The 15912-nt window shown below is 44.8% G+C and overlaps 1 protein-coding gene across 2 annotated transcripts in view; it reads right to left on the bottom strand.

Annotated features, from left to right (window-relative positions):
• DOP1A (DOP1 leucine zipper like protein A) overlaps positions 1 to 15912 on the bottom strand; it is a 1012538-nt gene that overhangs the window by 713509 nt on the left and 283117 nt on the right. For both annotated transcript variants that reach the window (XM_078648131.1, XM_078648132.1), the window contains one exon: positions 1458 to 1566. In XM_078648131.1, the coding sequence (XP_078504257.1) occupies positions 1458 to 1566 (109 nt within the window). The remainder of the gene's footprint in view (positions 1 to 1457; positions 1567 to 15912) is intronic.

The following is a 15912-nucleotide window of genomic DNA, read 5'->3' as shown; positions in this document are numbered from 1 at the left end:
TATTGAATAGATTAGCTTTGTTGCCAGGATCGCTACTATTAAAAGACAGTTGAATGAATGAATGAATGAAAATAATTTGTAACGCGCAAAAACAATAACCCGAAGGTATCAAGGCGCCTAACAATAAAATCAGAAAGTATAACCAATCATCCATCACACATAGGCTTGCAGGAAGAGGCGGGTTTTAAGTGCACCACGAAATGCCTGTAATGTGGGTAGGGACCTAAGATCCAAAGGGAGTTCGTTCCACCATTTAGGGGCAAGAGTGGAGAAGGCCCTGCCGCCCCATTTAGCTCTTCGTATACGAGGGGCTGAGAGAAGCAATTTCCCGGAGGAACGCAAGTTCCTTCCAGGGATGTAGTTAGAAATGATGGAACTTACCCCAGAGTCACCATTTTTTGTGATGGCTCTATAGGTCATACATAGGACCTTGAACCGTACTCGGTGTTCTACCGGAAGCCAGTGCAGTGTTTTCCTGGCTAGCGTGGCCGAAGTACGCCTGGGGGCGTCCAAGACAAATCTTGCTGTGGCATTTTGGACCACCTGTAAGCGCTGCAGGAGGCTCTTTTTCAGCCCCGCATACAGCGCATTACAGTAGTCTAGCCGCGAGCCTATTAATGCCACAGCTACCTGATTTCTGGATTTTAATGATAGATATTTCCTAATCCTTCTAAGGGTATGGATTAGGCCCCAGCAGGTGGAGATGGTTCTACTCACCTGGCCATTCATATCCAGAACCGGGTCTATCATCACCCCCAGATTCTTGGCAGATGTTGTAGGGGAAGGGCAAGCTCCGAGCGAGTTAGGCCACCAACTATCTGACCAGATGTTATTGCTCCCTCCAAACACCATCACCTCAGTCTTCTCCCCATTCAGTTTGAGAGAGTTCTGGATCATCCAGTGACCAACCGCCTCCATACAAGATCTAAACTTGGAGGCGGTCTGCACATCTGAATGGGAGAGAGAGACGAGGATTTGGGTGTCATCAGCATAGGAAACTACCTCCATCCCATAAGATCTTATAAGTCTGGCCAGGGGGGTCACATAGATGTTAAACAGGGTCGGACTAAGAGCCGACCCTTGAGGGACCCCACATGGCACAGATCGGGATGGAGATAGAAACCCGCCCAGTTTGACTCTTTGCTCCCTCCCAGCGTTCTTGCTATGAAATAAATAGCTGATTCACTGAACACGCATTCATTGTCTTCTTCCTCAAAGGTTTGCATAGATTCTGCATACAAACAGAAAAGATTTTAAAAGTAAAGCTTTCTAATGAACTATTGAACTGAGAAGAAATTGGAAAATCACTGGGCTTCGGGGAACAGTAAAAATATGTGCCTTTGTGTAATTAAAAAGCGCCACTTCGCTTTGGAAAGAGCATCTGACGCAATGAAAAGGTACTCAGGTGAAATATCCCACACACATGCACAAAGGATGATAAGCATGCACTGCAGTACCAAGCTCAGGCTTGTCCAAAAGGCTGATGAGGATGCGGAAAGGCTTCAGGTCTTGAACCAGGGTGCTTTCCTCTCCAAGTTTTTTACATTGTAGAATCCCAACCATTGCCTGCAAAGTAAAAACAAACAAGTGAGCATAGAGTAAAGAGGCTTACAACCTTAAAAAAAGCTTTGGCAATGCTAAAAGATATGGCTTTAAAAGAATATTGTGTGATAATGTGAAGCATTATAAGTAAATAGCATGGAAATAAATATGTATTTGTGTGGAAGCAAAGAACTGTATAATAAAATGTTTTAGGTTTATGGTCAGGTAGCAGTTGCACACTGTCTAACCAGGCCTATAAATCCATGTAGGTTAATGACTGCATTGTTCCCATCTGTGCTGCTGCCAGAGAAAGACAACAACATCAATTATCTAATTGTCTAAGACAATTTCACAGCATTATAATGTCATGTGCGTGTCCATGACAGTTCAAACTCAGCCAGCACAGATAAATAAACAATATGATCACAGCTGCCTGGAGGGCAAGCACTTTTTAGTGGAAGCACATTGCTTATGCCCAATTAAAACCTATACACCTGGCTCCCAACATGTGGACGGAGCCAAAGCCCCTCTATAGTGATGCTCACATAATTGTCTGGAGACAGCTGTGCTGTCAAGCCACCAGGCGTTATGAGCAAGATCACTTTTCAAACCATTTAACTTCCTGTCACTCCAAAGGGTCAATATACAGAGTTTTTAGAGCAAACTGATGGAATCTGCACAAGCACAAAAATTACCTGGAGGTGAAATTGCATGATCCTGATTCACAGGATCTGAACTGCTCTCACATATCAGGTTTACCTGCCACTGATGAGAAACAAAGCATTTCTGGACAGTTGCTTAGCGAAATGGTAATCACTCACACACTAGTATGTTTGCAGATCTTTACAAAAGTAATGACGGTCTTTCTACACCCTGGAAAGGTAGATGTGCAAAAAGCATAGATAAGTCCCTTTACAGAATGGGAAAGAAAATGGGTAAGACCCGCCGGACATAACTGAGGTCAAGGAGCTAATGTTTCGTCACGGGACAAAATATGTAGCCCTAAATGTTTATCCCATAAAAACAGAAAAAGAAAAAGTGAAATCCATTTTTTGTGACTCATTCCTGCCATGTATACTTGACTCTAGTGGATAGTCTGTCTCCTAGTGGACCAAGAGTAAATCTGCATATTTACAATGTGCGCATTAGTGCGTTGTGATTCATTTAACCCTTGAAAAGACTCACAACCATTTACATTTAGGTGTAAGTCTATGATGCACAGATTTATGGACCAAACTCTTTACAATAAGCTTTTGCTGCCTGACAAAGAATAGCCATCCAGCATGATAGTACAGTTTTAAAATATTTACCCTGATCTGCATTGGTTGGGTATTTGAGTGTTCTGATTGGTTTCTGGGTCTGTGATTCAATCAAGATAGGGTTGGGACCAGGGCTAGGGTTAGGATTTCTATAGGAAGTAGGGACTGGGGTTTCCTGTGTTATTGTTGTTGGGACTAGGGCGGGATTAGGGCTAGGGTTAGACTTTTAATTGGAAGTAGCGATTAGGGCTTCTGATGTGATCGTTTGCTGGACTGGTTGTGGGTCTAAGAGTAGGGTTAGGCTTTCTATAGGAAGTAGGGACAAGGGCTTCCTGTGCCATTGGTTTCTTGGATTGGGGTGGGACTACTGGTAGGGCTAGGGCCTCTATTGTACGTAGAGATTAGGGTTTTTGAACTGATTGGGTGCTTGGACGAGGGCTAAGATTGGCTGTAAAGTCCTGGTCTCCTATTGGTTCTAGATTGTTAGGGCTAGTGTTGTGATTGGATAGTGTTAGGGCTAGGGTTCCCATTGGCTGACAGGGTCACCTGATTACTTGGGCTATAAAAGGCCAGGCTTAGGGCGTCTCAGCCCGGGCGTCGAGGCTAAGGGTGGAGAGGACAAGGGCAGTTGCCTGTTTGAGCCTGTTAAGGGCGGAGAGGACAAGGGACGTTGCCTGTCTGAGCCCGTTCGAGATGGACCAGGGCCAGAAATGTTGCCCAATATACATGCCTCCATTATGCATCTATATACTTTCAATGTACTTATGGATCTATATATTTATCACTTTCTTCTAATTCAGCATTTTCAATGCACTTCCCTATTTCTCAGCCTATACTTCGCTCAATATATCTTCTACATCCACTCTCTCATTTAACCCTAAACCCCATACCACTACTATGATCCCCAAAATAACTCTTTCTAGACTCTCTCCTACTCTACCCCTCCTTGCATCATCTTACACCTCTTTTACAATACCGATCCCCCAAAACAAACCTTTCTAAACTCTTTCCTCTTTTCTACCCCTCCCCAGCCCTTCTCAATCCAAATACCTGACTAACATATCCACCACTAACATTACTTTCATGTTTCACCATACTAATTCAACACTAATCCTGATGGGTTCCAGAGTAGCGTGCTACATGCGCTTCAAAACCCCATCAAGGGTAGCAAGCGCTATATAAATACAAACCTCTTTCCCTTCACTATCCCACCACCTACCCTTCTCTACTCAAGTAACTGAATAACATATCCACTACTCACATTACTTAATATTTTACTATACTGATTTTCAACACTAATCCTTTATGAGTTCCGGAGCGCCATGCTACTCGCAAGAAAAGCGCTTCAACATCCATCAGGGGTAACAAGTGCTATATGAATGGAACACTTTCTTCCCCTTTTATCGCTCCGCTAACCTTCTCCCTCCAAATAACTGACTAATATCCACCACTGAAATTACTTTCATATTTCACCATATTAATTCACCACTAATCCTTTATGGACTTCCTGAATAGCATGTTTCAACACCCCATCAGGGGTAACAAGCGCTATATAAATACAAACCTTTTTTTCCTCCTCTATCCTTATGCTATCATTCCAAATCAAAATAACTGACTAACCTATCCACCACTTAAAATGTACTTGCATGTTTCACTATACTAATTTAACACTAATCTTCTATGGGTCCCGGAGTAGCGTGCTACTGGCCGAAAAAGCGCTTTGACGCCTCGTATGGGGTAGTAAGCGCTATATAAATGCAATTACAATACAATACAATACAATGTGGCAACCGTATAACTGGGCGGGCTTCTTTTTAATCGTTGCTTCTGCTTTACTTATTCTGTCGGACATGTTCCTACAGTCTGCTCTGAGGAGGCCAATGTTGATCTTGAAAGTGACTATTTCACCCTTGTGGTGTGTTTCACGGCAGATACAGCTGCTGATATGGCATCCAGTTTATTAGCAGTAGTAGCAGTATTATCTGGTTTGCTTTGTGTGTCCCCGCTTTTTTAAAATCGCGTCATTGTTTCTAATAATAACAATAAGAGTACAACATTTGCCAAAGAAAGCCAAGATTATAAAATTTTTGCAACAGAGACTACAGCTTGCAACAAGCCAGCCTAAAGGCTTATTTCACTGTGTAGAACAAATAAATAATGATCTTCCCAGACTTTATGGTGGCAGAGTAAAAGCAGCCTGCGTCATTCGAGTCAAAGTGCTTTGCTAGTCCAAGCCAGTAATGACTGATGGGGGCTCCATATTCCTTGTGGGTCCCCCACATAGTTTAAGACTGGGTTGAACAGCATGCCATAAAAGGCAGTGATGGCCTGGTACGATTAAATATCCAAAGATAAAGAAGCTTACAACGGAGGAACTGGAAATTCCCCCAACAGATAGAACATAGGACCTAGCAGCAGAGGCCCCCTCAGTGCTGAAGCACAAGACTTGAGAGCAATATAAAGAACAGGATCCACAATCGAACTCCAAGCAGGAGCTTTCACAGCTCATCGGAGGAACAATTATTGCCACAAGAACCCAGTTGATTTAATATAAACAGCCAAATAATGCAAAAACAGAAATGCCCACTCCTACAAAATTAAACTAAGAATATTGTGGGGATTTTGCAATACTAGTTCCGCTGCTCTGAGGCTTGTTTATTTTTGAGCTGTCTACACCGACCTCAATAGCCTCTGCTGTTGCTCCTCCACGTTTTCCCCACAAGCAATTTGTCTCTTACAGACATGCCCTGGTGGGGTTGAACTTTGTTTTTGCTCTGTTTTCTCTTGGAGTACATCTGTTCTTTATCTTCTTCCCCCTATTCTTCAATCCTTTCCTCGACCTTAATTTTGGGACATCTGCTTCATTTTATTTTGGGATATGTGCTTAATTTCCTTTGGTTTTTTATTGTATTCGGACGGCCCTTGTACTCTTTTATCAGAAGCATTCACTCTTAATGTTCCGTGCATATCTATGACTGGCTTAAATTTAGTTTCCCTTAATGTTAGGGGTTTGAATCATCCTGTTGAGAGGGCCAACATTTTAGAATATTGTAAGAGTTTATCTGTTGATGTGGTCCTACTTCAAGAGAGTAAGGTAGGGTTCAACGAGGCTCTTCTTATGAGGAAAGATTGGGTCCTCGATATTTCTCGCTCCGAAGCTTCTGGGAAGAAGTATGGGATTATTACCCTTATTTCTAAAAGTTCTGGTTTGTCTATAGTTACAGCTCAACATGATATCAGTGGCAGATAGATACTTACTCGCCTGACTTATGGTACCGATGATCTATACATTATGAATTTATATGCTACAAACATAGATGATCCACTTTTAGGAGAGCAATAAATAAACTCACTGATATTCAACAAAATTCAAGAACAATTGTTGGAGGTAAATGTAAATGTATGTAAATGTATGTATACTTGTAAAGCGCACTGTTACCTCGTTACGTGGTGTCCTGGCGCTGTATACCGCTGGGGAACCCGTCCTGGCTTTCCCTGTGAGAGGGCACCCCAAGGTGAAGCCAGGCATCCCCGGCGTTGCTGGGGCCGTTGTGGAGATTAAGCAAGCTATTGCCCAGAGTTGCAGAGTGGGACCCATGGTTAGCGTAGGCACCTAAGCGAGAATTATCGAGTCGGCGGACATTGACCCAAGACCCTACCGCGTCGGGAATTGAACCCTGGTCCCGGGCCGACCTCTGCTTCAGGGTCTGCCGCTTCTAACCGGTGAGCCACACTTCTCCACAAAGGTGATTGGAGGTGATTTTAATCTTCCCTTTGATCCTTTTTTGGATAGACATTCTGCCTTTAAGTTTCGACCTCCTATGGCACACAAATATATGCTTAATATGAGCTCATCTCACCATCTTGTTGATGCGTGGAGATTACATAAACCTACGGGTAGCGATTTTACATTTTACTCCTCCCCACATTCTAGTTTCTCTCGTATTGATTATCTTTTGGTCGACACCTCTCTTTGAAAACATACTATAAATGTTATGATTCATCCAATAGTTTTTTCTGACCACACAGCAGTCTCTTTAACTATCCTTATTCTCACGAATTATACAGGTCCTCGTAGTTGGCATCTAAACCCAGAAATCTTGGAAGATAATGATGAAGTTAAAGAGCTTAATGATGAGATTCATAATTTCTTCAGAGATAATGAATCCTCGGTGAACTCTCCAATAGTATTGTGGGATGCATTTAAATGTACTATACGGGGGTCACATTATCAGAAAAATGGCCAAAAGGAATAATGACATTAGAAAGTCTCTTCAGTCTTTGGAGGATGACATTGAGCACAAAGAGGAGTTATATAGACATTATAACAACAACTTACACCTGCAGGATATAAAATAATTGAAGTATTCTTTTAACTCCATAGTCCCTAAAAGAGCTTATATTGGAGCGCACTCTCAAAAATCAGTTATTGTTATGGAATAGAGCTGGTAAGTTGTTGGCTGCCTCTCTAAAATATCAGATGCTACTCATATTACTCACATTACTGATAAAACTGTATCAAAGAAGTTTCACACCCAAGAAATCCTTGGGGTCTTTTCAGAATTCTATTAAACTCTATACACATCTCGGGACCAGTGCACCAAGAGTACCTGCCAACAGTTTCTTAATTCAATCCCTATTAACACTATTTCGCATACTAACATGACTGAACTGGGGGAACCAATTGATACTGATGCGATTATGCAGGCTAACAAGGCTACACGTTCGGGTAAAGCTTCCGGACCGGATGGGTTCCCTATTGCCTTTTATAAGACAATTACTCCTTCAATAGTCAAATATCTTAAGAAGATTTTTTATAATTATGTTCTTTCTGGCAAAGTTTCAGACTCAGCCTCTGAGGCTACTATTGTAGTCATCCCGAAAGAAGGTAAGGATCATTCTGATCCTAAAAAATGTCGTCCAATTTCGCTATTACACATGGAAACTGAAATCTTTGACAAAATCTTAGCTAGATACCTAGAAGGTCATTTTACATTTTTTATTTTTATTTTACAGATTTTTTTATAGTGCAAACTTGACCCGACTCAGGTATAAAAGCGCTTTACATAGCACCAGTTGCATTACATGAGGACACATTAATTTTTTTTTAATTAGGCACAGGGAGATTAAGTGATTTGCCCTGAATCACAGGATGTTCAGCGTCATTGCCAAGACTCTAACCGAGTTCCCCAGATTCGAGGTTGACCGCCCTAGCCGTTAGGCCAACTCCTCTCCCCAATCTTATCCATGATTCCCAAACAGGTTTTGTTAAGAGTAGGCCTGCCAGAGAAGACAATATTCTGACTTTCAGTCACATTTTAGAAAAAGCAAAACTTTCCTCATTGCAGTCGGTGGCGATCGCCGTTGACGCCAAAAAGGCTTTTGACAAAGTTTCCTGGCCTTTTTTATAAGCAGTATTAGAATGCCATAACCTTGATGATTCATTTATAAATATGGTTGTGGGCATCTATGCACAACCAAAAGCTAATATCAGGATTAACGGCACTACGTCTTCTTTTTTTAATCTTCGCCAAGGCACTAGACAGGGATGCCCTCTCTCACCCCTTCTTTTTCTTCTAATCTGAACCGGCATATTAAAGGTTTTCAATTGATCTCCTTATTTTTTCAGAAGATATTGTATCAGCGATACCCTCCAGCTCTAATATTATTAGTGATTTTTCGGTCATCTCTGGGTATAATCTCAATAAAGAAAATACTGAATTGTTCCCCCTAAACCCTCTGTTTTCCTTCTCACGTGGGTGATTCAGGTTTTAAATGGCAATCGACTTGTATTATATATCTAGGGATCTGATTTAGAAAAGATCTCTCAGATACCATCACTTATAATGAATCCCACATCATATCTAAGGTTAAGGATCTTTTCTCTTCCTGGTCTCCCAAATATATTTTCTGGTGGGACAGATTGCAGATTTTTAAAATGATGATAACCCCGATCATCAGTTTTTTTTTATCATCCATGCTACCTATAAAGCTTTTTCCCTACTTTCTTTCATGAGATTGATTTGAATCTCTGAGAATCTTATGGAATGATAAGAGAGCTAGAATTGCTTATAAATACCGTAGGAAGCCTTCTGTCATGGGTGGTTGTAATCTTCCGGATTGGAATCTATACCAAATCTCCTTTCTAGCAACTTAAGGTGCACTTTGGTTCTTACCGGATTCTCAACATATACTTCCTTGGTACATATTGAACAAGAGTTATGCGCTCCTTTTTCCACTCCTTCCTTTTTCACAGCCTCCAAGCTTGTTTTAGCTCATTTTCAAGGTATTATATCAGACACGGTTAGTGCATTAAAATATATTGATAGGAAGGTATCCAAACCTATCCATAAATTAAGATGGTCATTTTTATGGTTTAATCCTAAACTTCTTACTGACATTGATACTAGCACGGCTTCTTCTAGGGCTGCCAAAGCTATCAGTCTGGTGAAAGACCTCTATGACACTAATCACGATCCTCTTCCTTTTTCTTTCCTAGCCGGGAAATATAATCTCAGCAATATGGATTTTTATTATTTTTTTTAAACTAAAGGTTAAACTTTCCAAAATACCCCTTTCTACAGATCTGGTTTTTGCCTCACTTCTGTCCATGGGGACACATTCAGGTCATACCGCTTCTAAAATGAATAAATCCTTATCGGCTCCACTGCCTTCGCAGTCTACAATTACTTATGTTAAATGGACTCACCATTTTGAAGACAACATTTTAAAACATATTTCACAAGATACCTGGCAACTAATCGGTAAATTATCTCTACATAATAAAATTGCTTATTCACTAATCCAATCTAAATACTTCACATTAAATCGTCTACATTGGACCCCTGCTCGTTTACAAAAGATGAAGTTACAAGTTAGTGATCTTTGTTGAAACTGTAATTTAGTACCAGGCACCTATCAGCATATGTTTTTTGAATGTACGCTATTAAATTCTTTTTGGGGCCTGATACAGGGGCCTGATACAGAAACATTTAACACTAATCTTTAATACATCTATAGTTCTCTCTTTACCTATGATTTTGCTAGATCCATGGGCTATAGAGATACAGATTTGGAGCTCTTAGATTTACTTTAATCAATTCCTGGTAAATTATACTCACAAAATGGAAATCTTTTCATCTCCTCTCTTATCATACCTGGTGGGCATGGGTTTCATATCTTTGTGGAGCTCATACTTTTGCTGAAAAGAAGCATTATTCACCTTCAATTTCTAGTAATGTTTGGCGGTCTCTGGATAACTATATCAACTTGTCCTCTCAAGTGTTGGCAGCTCAATATCCCTTTGATTCCATTTCTTAATTTTTTCTTTCTTAGTGATGAAGCAGATGCCCCTTCCTTTTATCTAGTACTCTTCCTTTTCTCTAGAACTCTTCTTTTTCCTTCTTTCACCCCTTCTTCTCTCGCTGATGTTGCTTATCTATTAAGCAATACAACTAACATAACTCTTTGTTGCGATATATGTAGTTGCCTCATCTTTTCTATACTTCTGGGATTTATACCCAATATTTGATGAATTTATAATATTTATTATTTGTCATGATATTTATTTAATCATCTATTTTTTTTTTAAATGACAATTTTGTCATCCGCTTTATCCCAGTTCAGTAATTCTTGATAATTAAATCCTTTCTTAAAAATTCTGCATTACTATTTATTATATATTTGATTCTGATTTGCTGTATTGCTATTGAACTACAAATGTATTTCTTTTTAAATAAGCAATAAAGATATTTGAACAAAAAAAAAGAATATTGTGGGGAGTCCTTACTCTCTACTGATCCAGGACACTTCCGACGACAAGTCCTGCAGCAGTGACCCCCTACTCAAAAGAGCTATGTAGTGAACCTGCCAAAGACTAGTCTTTTTAGTTTTAATGTTGTATTTGGGTGGACTATCGTTGGTAGCTTATTCAGAAATGGGGAGCTGGGTAAACCGTAGATAATATGTTGATTTGGGCACTTAAAAAGAAAGAACTCGCAGCACAGGAAGTATATATGACTAACAAGCGTTAGCAAAATGGGAGGCAGATTGGTTCTTAGTACTACGGCTACTGTCCCTAGAAAACTTAAACTGATGATGTGGGCTGGCCTTGGGCTCAATAACATATGCAGAAAGTTCAATGTGCAGGCCTCCTATAAAAATAAGAGGGGCACAGATTACCCTCCTCCAAGAGACACATTTAATGCTTAAAAAAGGGAAGGCACTGCAGAAGTGATGACTAGGTCAGGTATATTTCAAGGAATACTCTGCATTTGCTAAGGGAGGGGCTTATCTGGATTCGACCAGGCATCCTGTGTCATGCTTCCAGTGAGATGGAGTATAAGGAAGATACATTATATTTAGAAGACTCAATAGGACTGAGACAGCACTGGTCAACATTTATGCACTGTGACGGAGTCCCGGCGTCCCCCCCCCCAGGTTTCTTCCCCCCTGAGTCGCTACCTCATCCCGGGGTGGTCCGCACGAACACTTGCCGTCAAACCCCTCGGGTCCGCAACATTGCCGGAACAGTAACGATGACCCACAGTCCCCCGCCTCTCTCTCTATTCCAGGAACCAATCACGGACCAACAACAACCGGAAGTACTACGCCTTGACCCCGGAAGTCCCGCTCTGGAAGAAGCGTCAGAACCAGTGAAAAGCGGCACGAACAGTGGAGGCGGGGTCGGAGAATCGTGGCAGGATACTCAGACTGGCCTTGGAGACGGAGAAGAGGAGCCAACCGAAGCAGACGAGTGGTCGGAGGATTGGTGGAACCCTTAAGGAGGAGGCTGAAGAGCGGCCGTAGCTCACTGGAGAGCTACGGCGGACCGCGTGAGTACCGTAAACCTCCCCGTGAGCACGCTAGGTGCTCACTGTACATATTGTATATAGTCTCCTCTCTTGTAGGCACCTATCACGTAGTAGACGCACTGTGAAATTCTGTAAAGCACTATCACCGTACACGGCCCAAATCCCCGTCACGTCCTGAACACCCTTGCAGAATCACTGTCTTTATCCTTGCTGCCGACCCTTTTCCCCGTACCTCCTTCCCTCACGACTCCTTCTGCTCTGCCCCTTCACTTCCCGGTGTTGGTAGTGGCATACGTGCCGAGTCCCTGTTCGGACTAACGGTCCCTCTCTCTCTTATTGCCCTCCGAGGTATCTCCACCAACGGCGAAGACAGAGCACCCGTCAAGGACCATCCGAAGGGAATCGCGCCCACACAGACGACGGATCCGAACATCTGGGGCCCGCTGTACCCGTCCCTTGCGTGTCTCTTGTACTTCTAATAAAACCCATAACAATAGCACACTACCTACGGCCTCCTTGCCTGATTTACCGGCCCGCGGAAACCCCACGACCACATCTGGTGTCAGAAGTGGGATCAGCCGGTAGCATGGAGGCCGTCATGAAGAGAATGGCCGAATCCCAGGAGCAGCTGGGGAAACTCATGGAACAATTCTTAAAAACAGCTGAAGACGACCGGGGCCAACTTCATGACGTTCTAAAAGGACAAGGAACAGTGCAGGAACAAGCATTGGGTAAATTGACTGACGTCCTGGGACAACCACAACCCATGACCTCTCTCCCTTCCGTGGTGTTGCAGAAATACGTCCCCGGGAAGACCCCGACTACTTCTTTACTAATTTCGAGAGGTTATCCCAAGCCGCGAACTGGCCTGTAGAACGATGGGGTCAGTACCTGGGTCCCCTTCTTACCGGAGACTTGCAGGCCGCTTACCAACAGGCCAACATCCAAGGCAACACCCCGTACCCGGACATAAAGAAATGCATCCTTGAACGTCTGGGAGTAGACGGCGACACTTATAGGATGAAGCTCAGACAGACCAAGGAAGGGCCCCAAGAAAACCCTCGGGCTCTGTCCTTTCGAATCAAGGATCTCGTCAACCGGTAGCTTAAACCGGAGGCCTCCACAAAAGAGGACATCGTAGAAAAGATCTGTCTCGAACAGTTCCTGAACTCCCTTCATCCCGCCACGCAGAGATGGGTACGACAACATACCAGGCTCAACCTGGAGACGGCAGTAGAAATTGCTTGTGCGTACGGCCGAGCTCAAGACCAGCAACGTGGTAGGGACGAAGCCACCCACAGGTCCCACACCTCCAACACCAACCGTTTCCCCAGGCCTCCACAACCTCGAAGACAAGAACCCGCTCCTCTCTTGCCCTCCCCGATCCTATACCGTCCCCCCAACCCTGGACCCCAATGCTACCATTGTGGGAACTTCGGACACATAGCCCGCATGTGCCCCCAAAAGGAGGTACCGATGGAAATCGGACTGGTAAGAAACTACGTCTGCCACACGCCCGGGGCTGCTCCCCCTCCGTTTCATTGTCCCGTGGCCATAGACGGACAAGAGGTTCTGGCACTCGCGGACACTGGGTGTCGACAAAGCGTCCTCCGTCCTCAGGACTTGGCTCTCCACCAGAGGACCCCAACGGGAGCAGTGGCCATCCAGTGCGTACACGGGGACACGAAACGGTACCCCACCACGCGGGTTTGGGTGCAACATCCCGGCGATCCAGGAACCAACCTCACGGTCGGACTCATTCCAGCTTTGCCTGAACAAGCCATCCTGGGAAGCGACTACCCAGGTCTCCCTACGCTGCTCCAGGATACAACGGACTCCCTGGCCCAGTGGTGGAAGGAGGCCCCCTACCCTCAGGACCCGACCTCAACCCCTAGGGATCCGAAACCCCACAAAAGCAAGAGACAGAAAAGACAGGAGAAGATGTTACACACCTCTGCCTATCCCGTTGCTGTGGATGAACACCCATGGCAAACAGACCAGGAGTTCCGCGGGGCTCAACTGGAGGATCCGCTCCTACAAGAAGCCTGGGGAAGGGCCCTAGAAAACGAAGACCCCACACAAGTAGGTCCATATTTCTTTAAGAAAAGGGGTTTGCTATACAGAAAGGGAGGCCCGCAACAAAACCCACAATTGTTGATTCCTAGCCCCTTCCGGGACAAAGTCCTTTTCTTAGCCCACAGTCACCTGTTAGGGGGTCATTTCGGGGATGAAAAGACGAGCCAAACGGTCCTTGACCGTTTCTACTGGCCTGGGATCTATCAGCACATAAAAACCTATTGCCGTGAATGTGCTATTTGTCAAAAGAACAGTCGTTATAGACCCCCTAGGGTGCCCCTGTGTCCCCTTCCCCTCATCGACATACCGTTCAGCAGGGTGGGAATGGACATTATAGGGCCCCTGTTGCCCTCCCGAAGCGGTTGTCGATACGCTCTTGTCATCGTGGACTATGCCACGCGCTTCCCTGAAGCCTTTCCGCTACGCCAGCCCACGGCCCAGAACATTGCCAAAGCTCTTATCACGCTGTTTTCCCGGGTAGGCTTCCCCCGTGAGATTCTCACTGATCAGGGCACTCCCTTCGTTTCTGCCCTGATGAAGCAAGTCTGCTCAAGACTGGGGATAAAACAAATCAGGACCTCAGCATACCACCCACAAACGGATGGTTTGGTCGAACGCTACAACGCCACCTTAAAGCAGACTCTAAAGAAAATGTTGGGACTGGAGGCTAAACGGTGGGAGGAGCTCCTCCCGCTAGCCCTTTTTGCCATCCGGTGTAAGCCCCAGAGCAGTACTGGTTACTCCCCATACGAGTTGCTGTATGGAAGACCCCCTCGTACCCTGCTGGATATGGCACAGGAAGCCTGGGAAGCTGACCCGGACCGCACACGCCCTTTACCTGAGTACGTCAACAACTTAAAGACCCATCTGGCACAGATCCGAGACATAGTCAAACAAAACATGGAAAAGGCCCAAGACACCCAGAAAAGACAATATGATAAGGGCACCAAGAATAGGGCGTTTTCCGTAGGGGACCTGGTCCTCCTAATGATGCCCTCTTCCGACCATAAACTCCTGGGTCAGTGGCAAGGACCCTACACCGTCCTGCGGCAGGTGACCCCGGTCACTTATGAGATCGAGCTCGACCCCACAAAAGGCACGGCCCAGATCTATCATGTGAATCACCTGAAGAAATGGGAGGGACCCCGTCCTGTCCTGTCGGGGCACAGCCTCCCGGTTCCCTTTCCCTTCGATCCCTGTCTAGACCCTGCTCTGACCCCGGGACAAATCCATGCACTCCAAAAAGCCCTGTCACCCGTGAAGAAGGTTTTCTCATCATACCCAGGAAGAACCACCGTCACCGAACACGCAATAGACACTGAACCAGGGAAAGTGGTGCGGTTGCGTCCTTATCGTGTCCCTGAAGCACGAAGGGCAGTCATAAGAAGAGAAACCGAGGACATGTTAAGGATGGGGATCATCGAGCCTTCGATCAGCGAGTGGAACTCCCCTATAGTTCTGGTGCCTAAACCTGACGGGTCTGTCAGGTTCTGTATAGACTTTCGCGAAGTGAACAAGGTGTCCAGGTTCGACACATACCCCTTGCCGAGAGTTGACGAAATGGTCGAGCGAATAGGGAAGGCCAATATATTTCCACCCTCGACCTCTGCAAGGGTTATTGGCAGATTCCCCTCCGAGACCAAGACAAGAAAAAGACTGCCTTCTCTACCCCTGAGGGGTTGTTCCAATTCATCGTCATGCCCTTTGGGCTCCACGGTGCCCCCGCCACCTTCCAGCGTGCAATGAACCAAGTCCTGCAGCCACACGCACTGTATGCAGGTGCCTACAGCTGGGAGCAACACCTAGTCCACTTACATGACGTTGTCTCTTCCCTGGGCTCCTTTGGCTTTTCCATTAACCCCGCCAAAACCACCCTGGCTGCCCAAACCGTCCAGTATCTGGGGTTCCTGTTGGGCGAAGGTATGATCAGACCCCAGAAATCCAAAACCGAAGCCATAGAGACCCTTCCTTTTCCAAGAACAAAAAAAGATCTCTGAGCATTTCTCGGGCTCCTGGGTTATTACAGGAGGTTTGTGCCCAACTTCTCTCAGAGAGCCGCACCTCTTACGGATCTTCTCAAAAAAGCTACACACACCGAGCACGCCCTGAAGCACCCTAACCCCCTCATATGGCAGGCGTTCATCGACCTGAAGGGAGCCCTAACCTCCAGTCCTGTCCTGGTGAGCCCTGACTATACCCGGCCCTTCATTCTCCAGACAGAC

The sequence above is a fragment of the Lissotriton helveticus genome, chromosome 6 (assembly GCF_964261635.1).
Source record: "Lissotriton helveticus chromosome 6, aLisHel1.1, whole genome shotgun sequence".
In the NCBI taxonomy this organism is placed as follows: Eukaryota; Metazoa; Chordata; class Amphibia; order Caudata; family Salamandridae; genus Lissotriton; species Lissotriton helveticus.
This window is presented reverse-complemented; position numbering and strand designations above follow the sequence as displayed.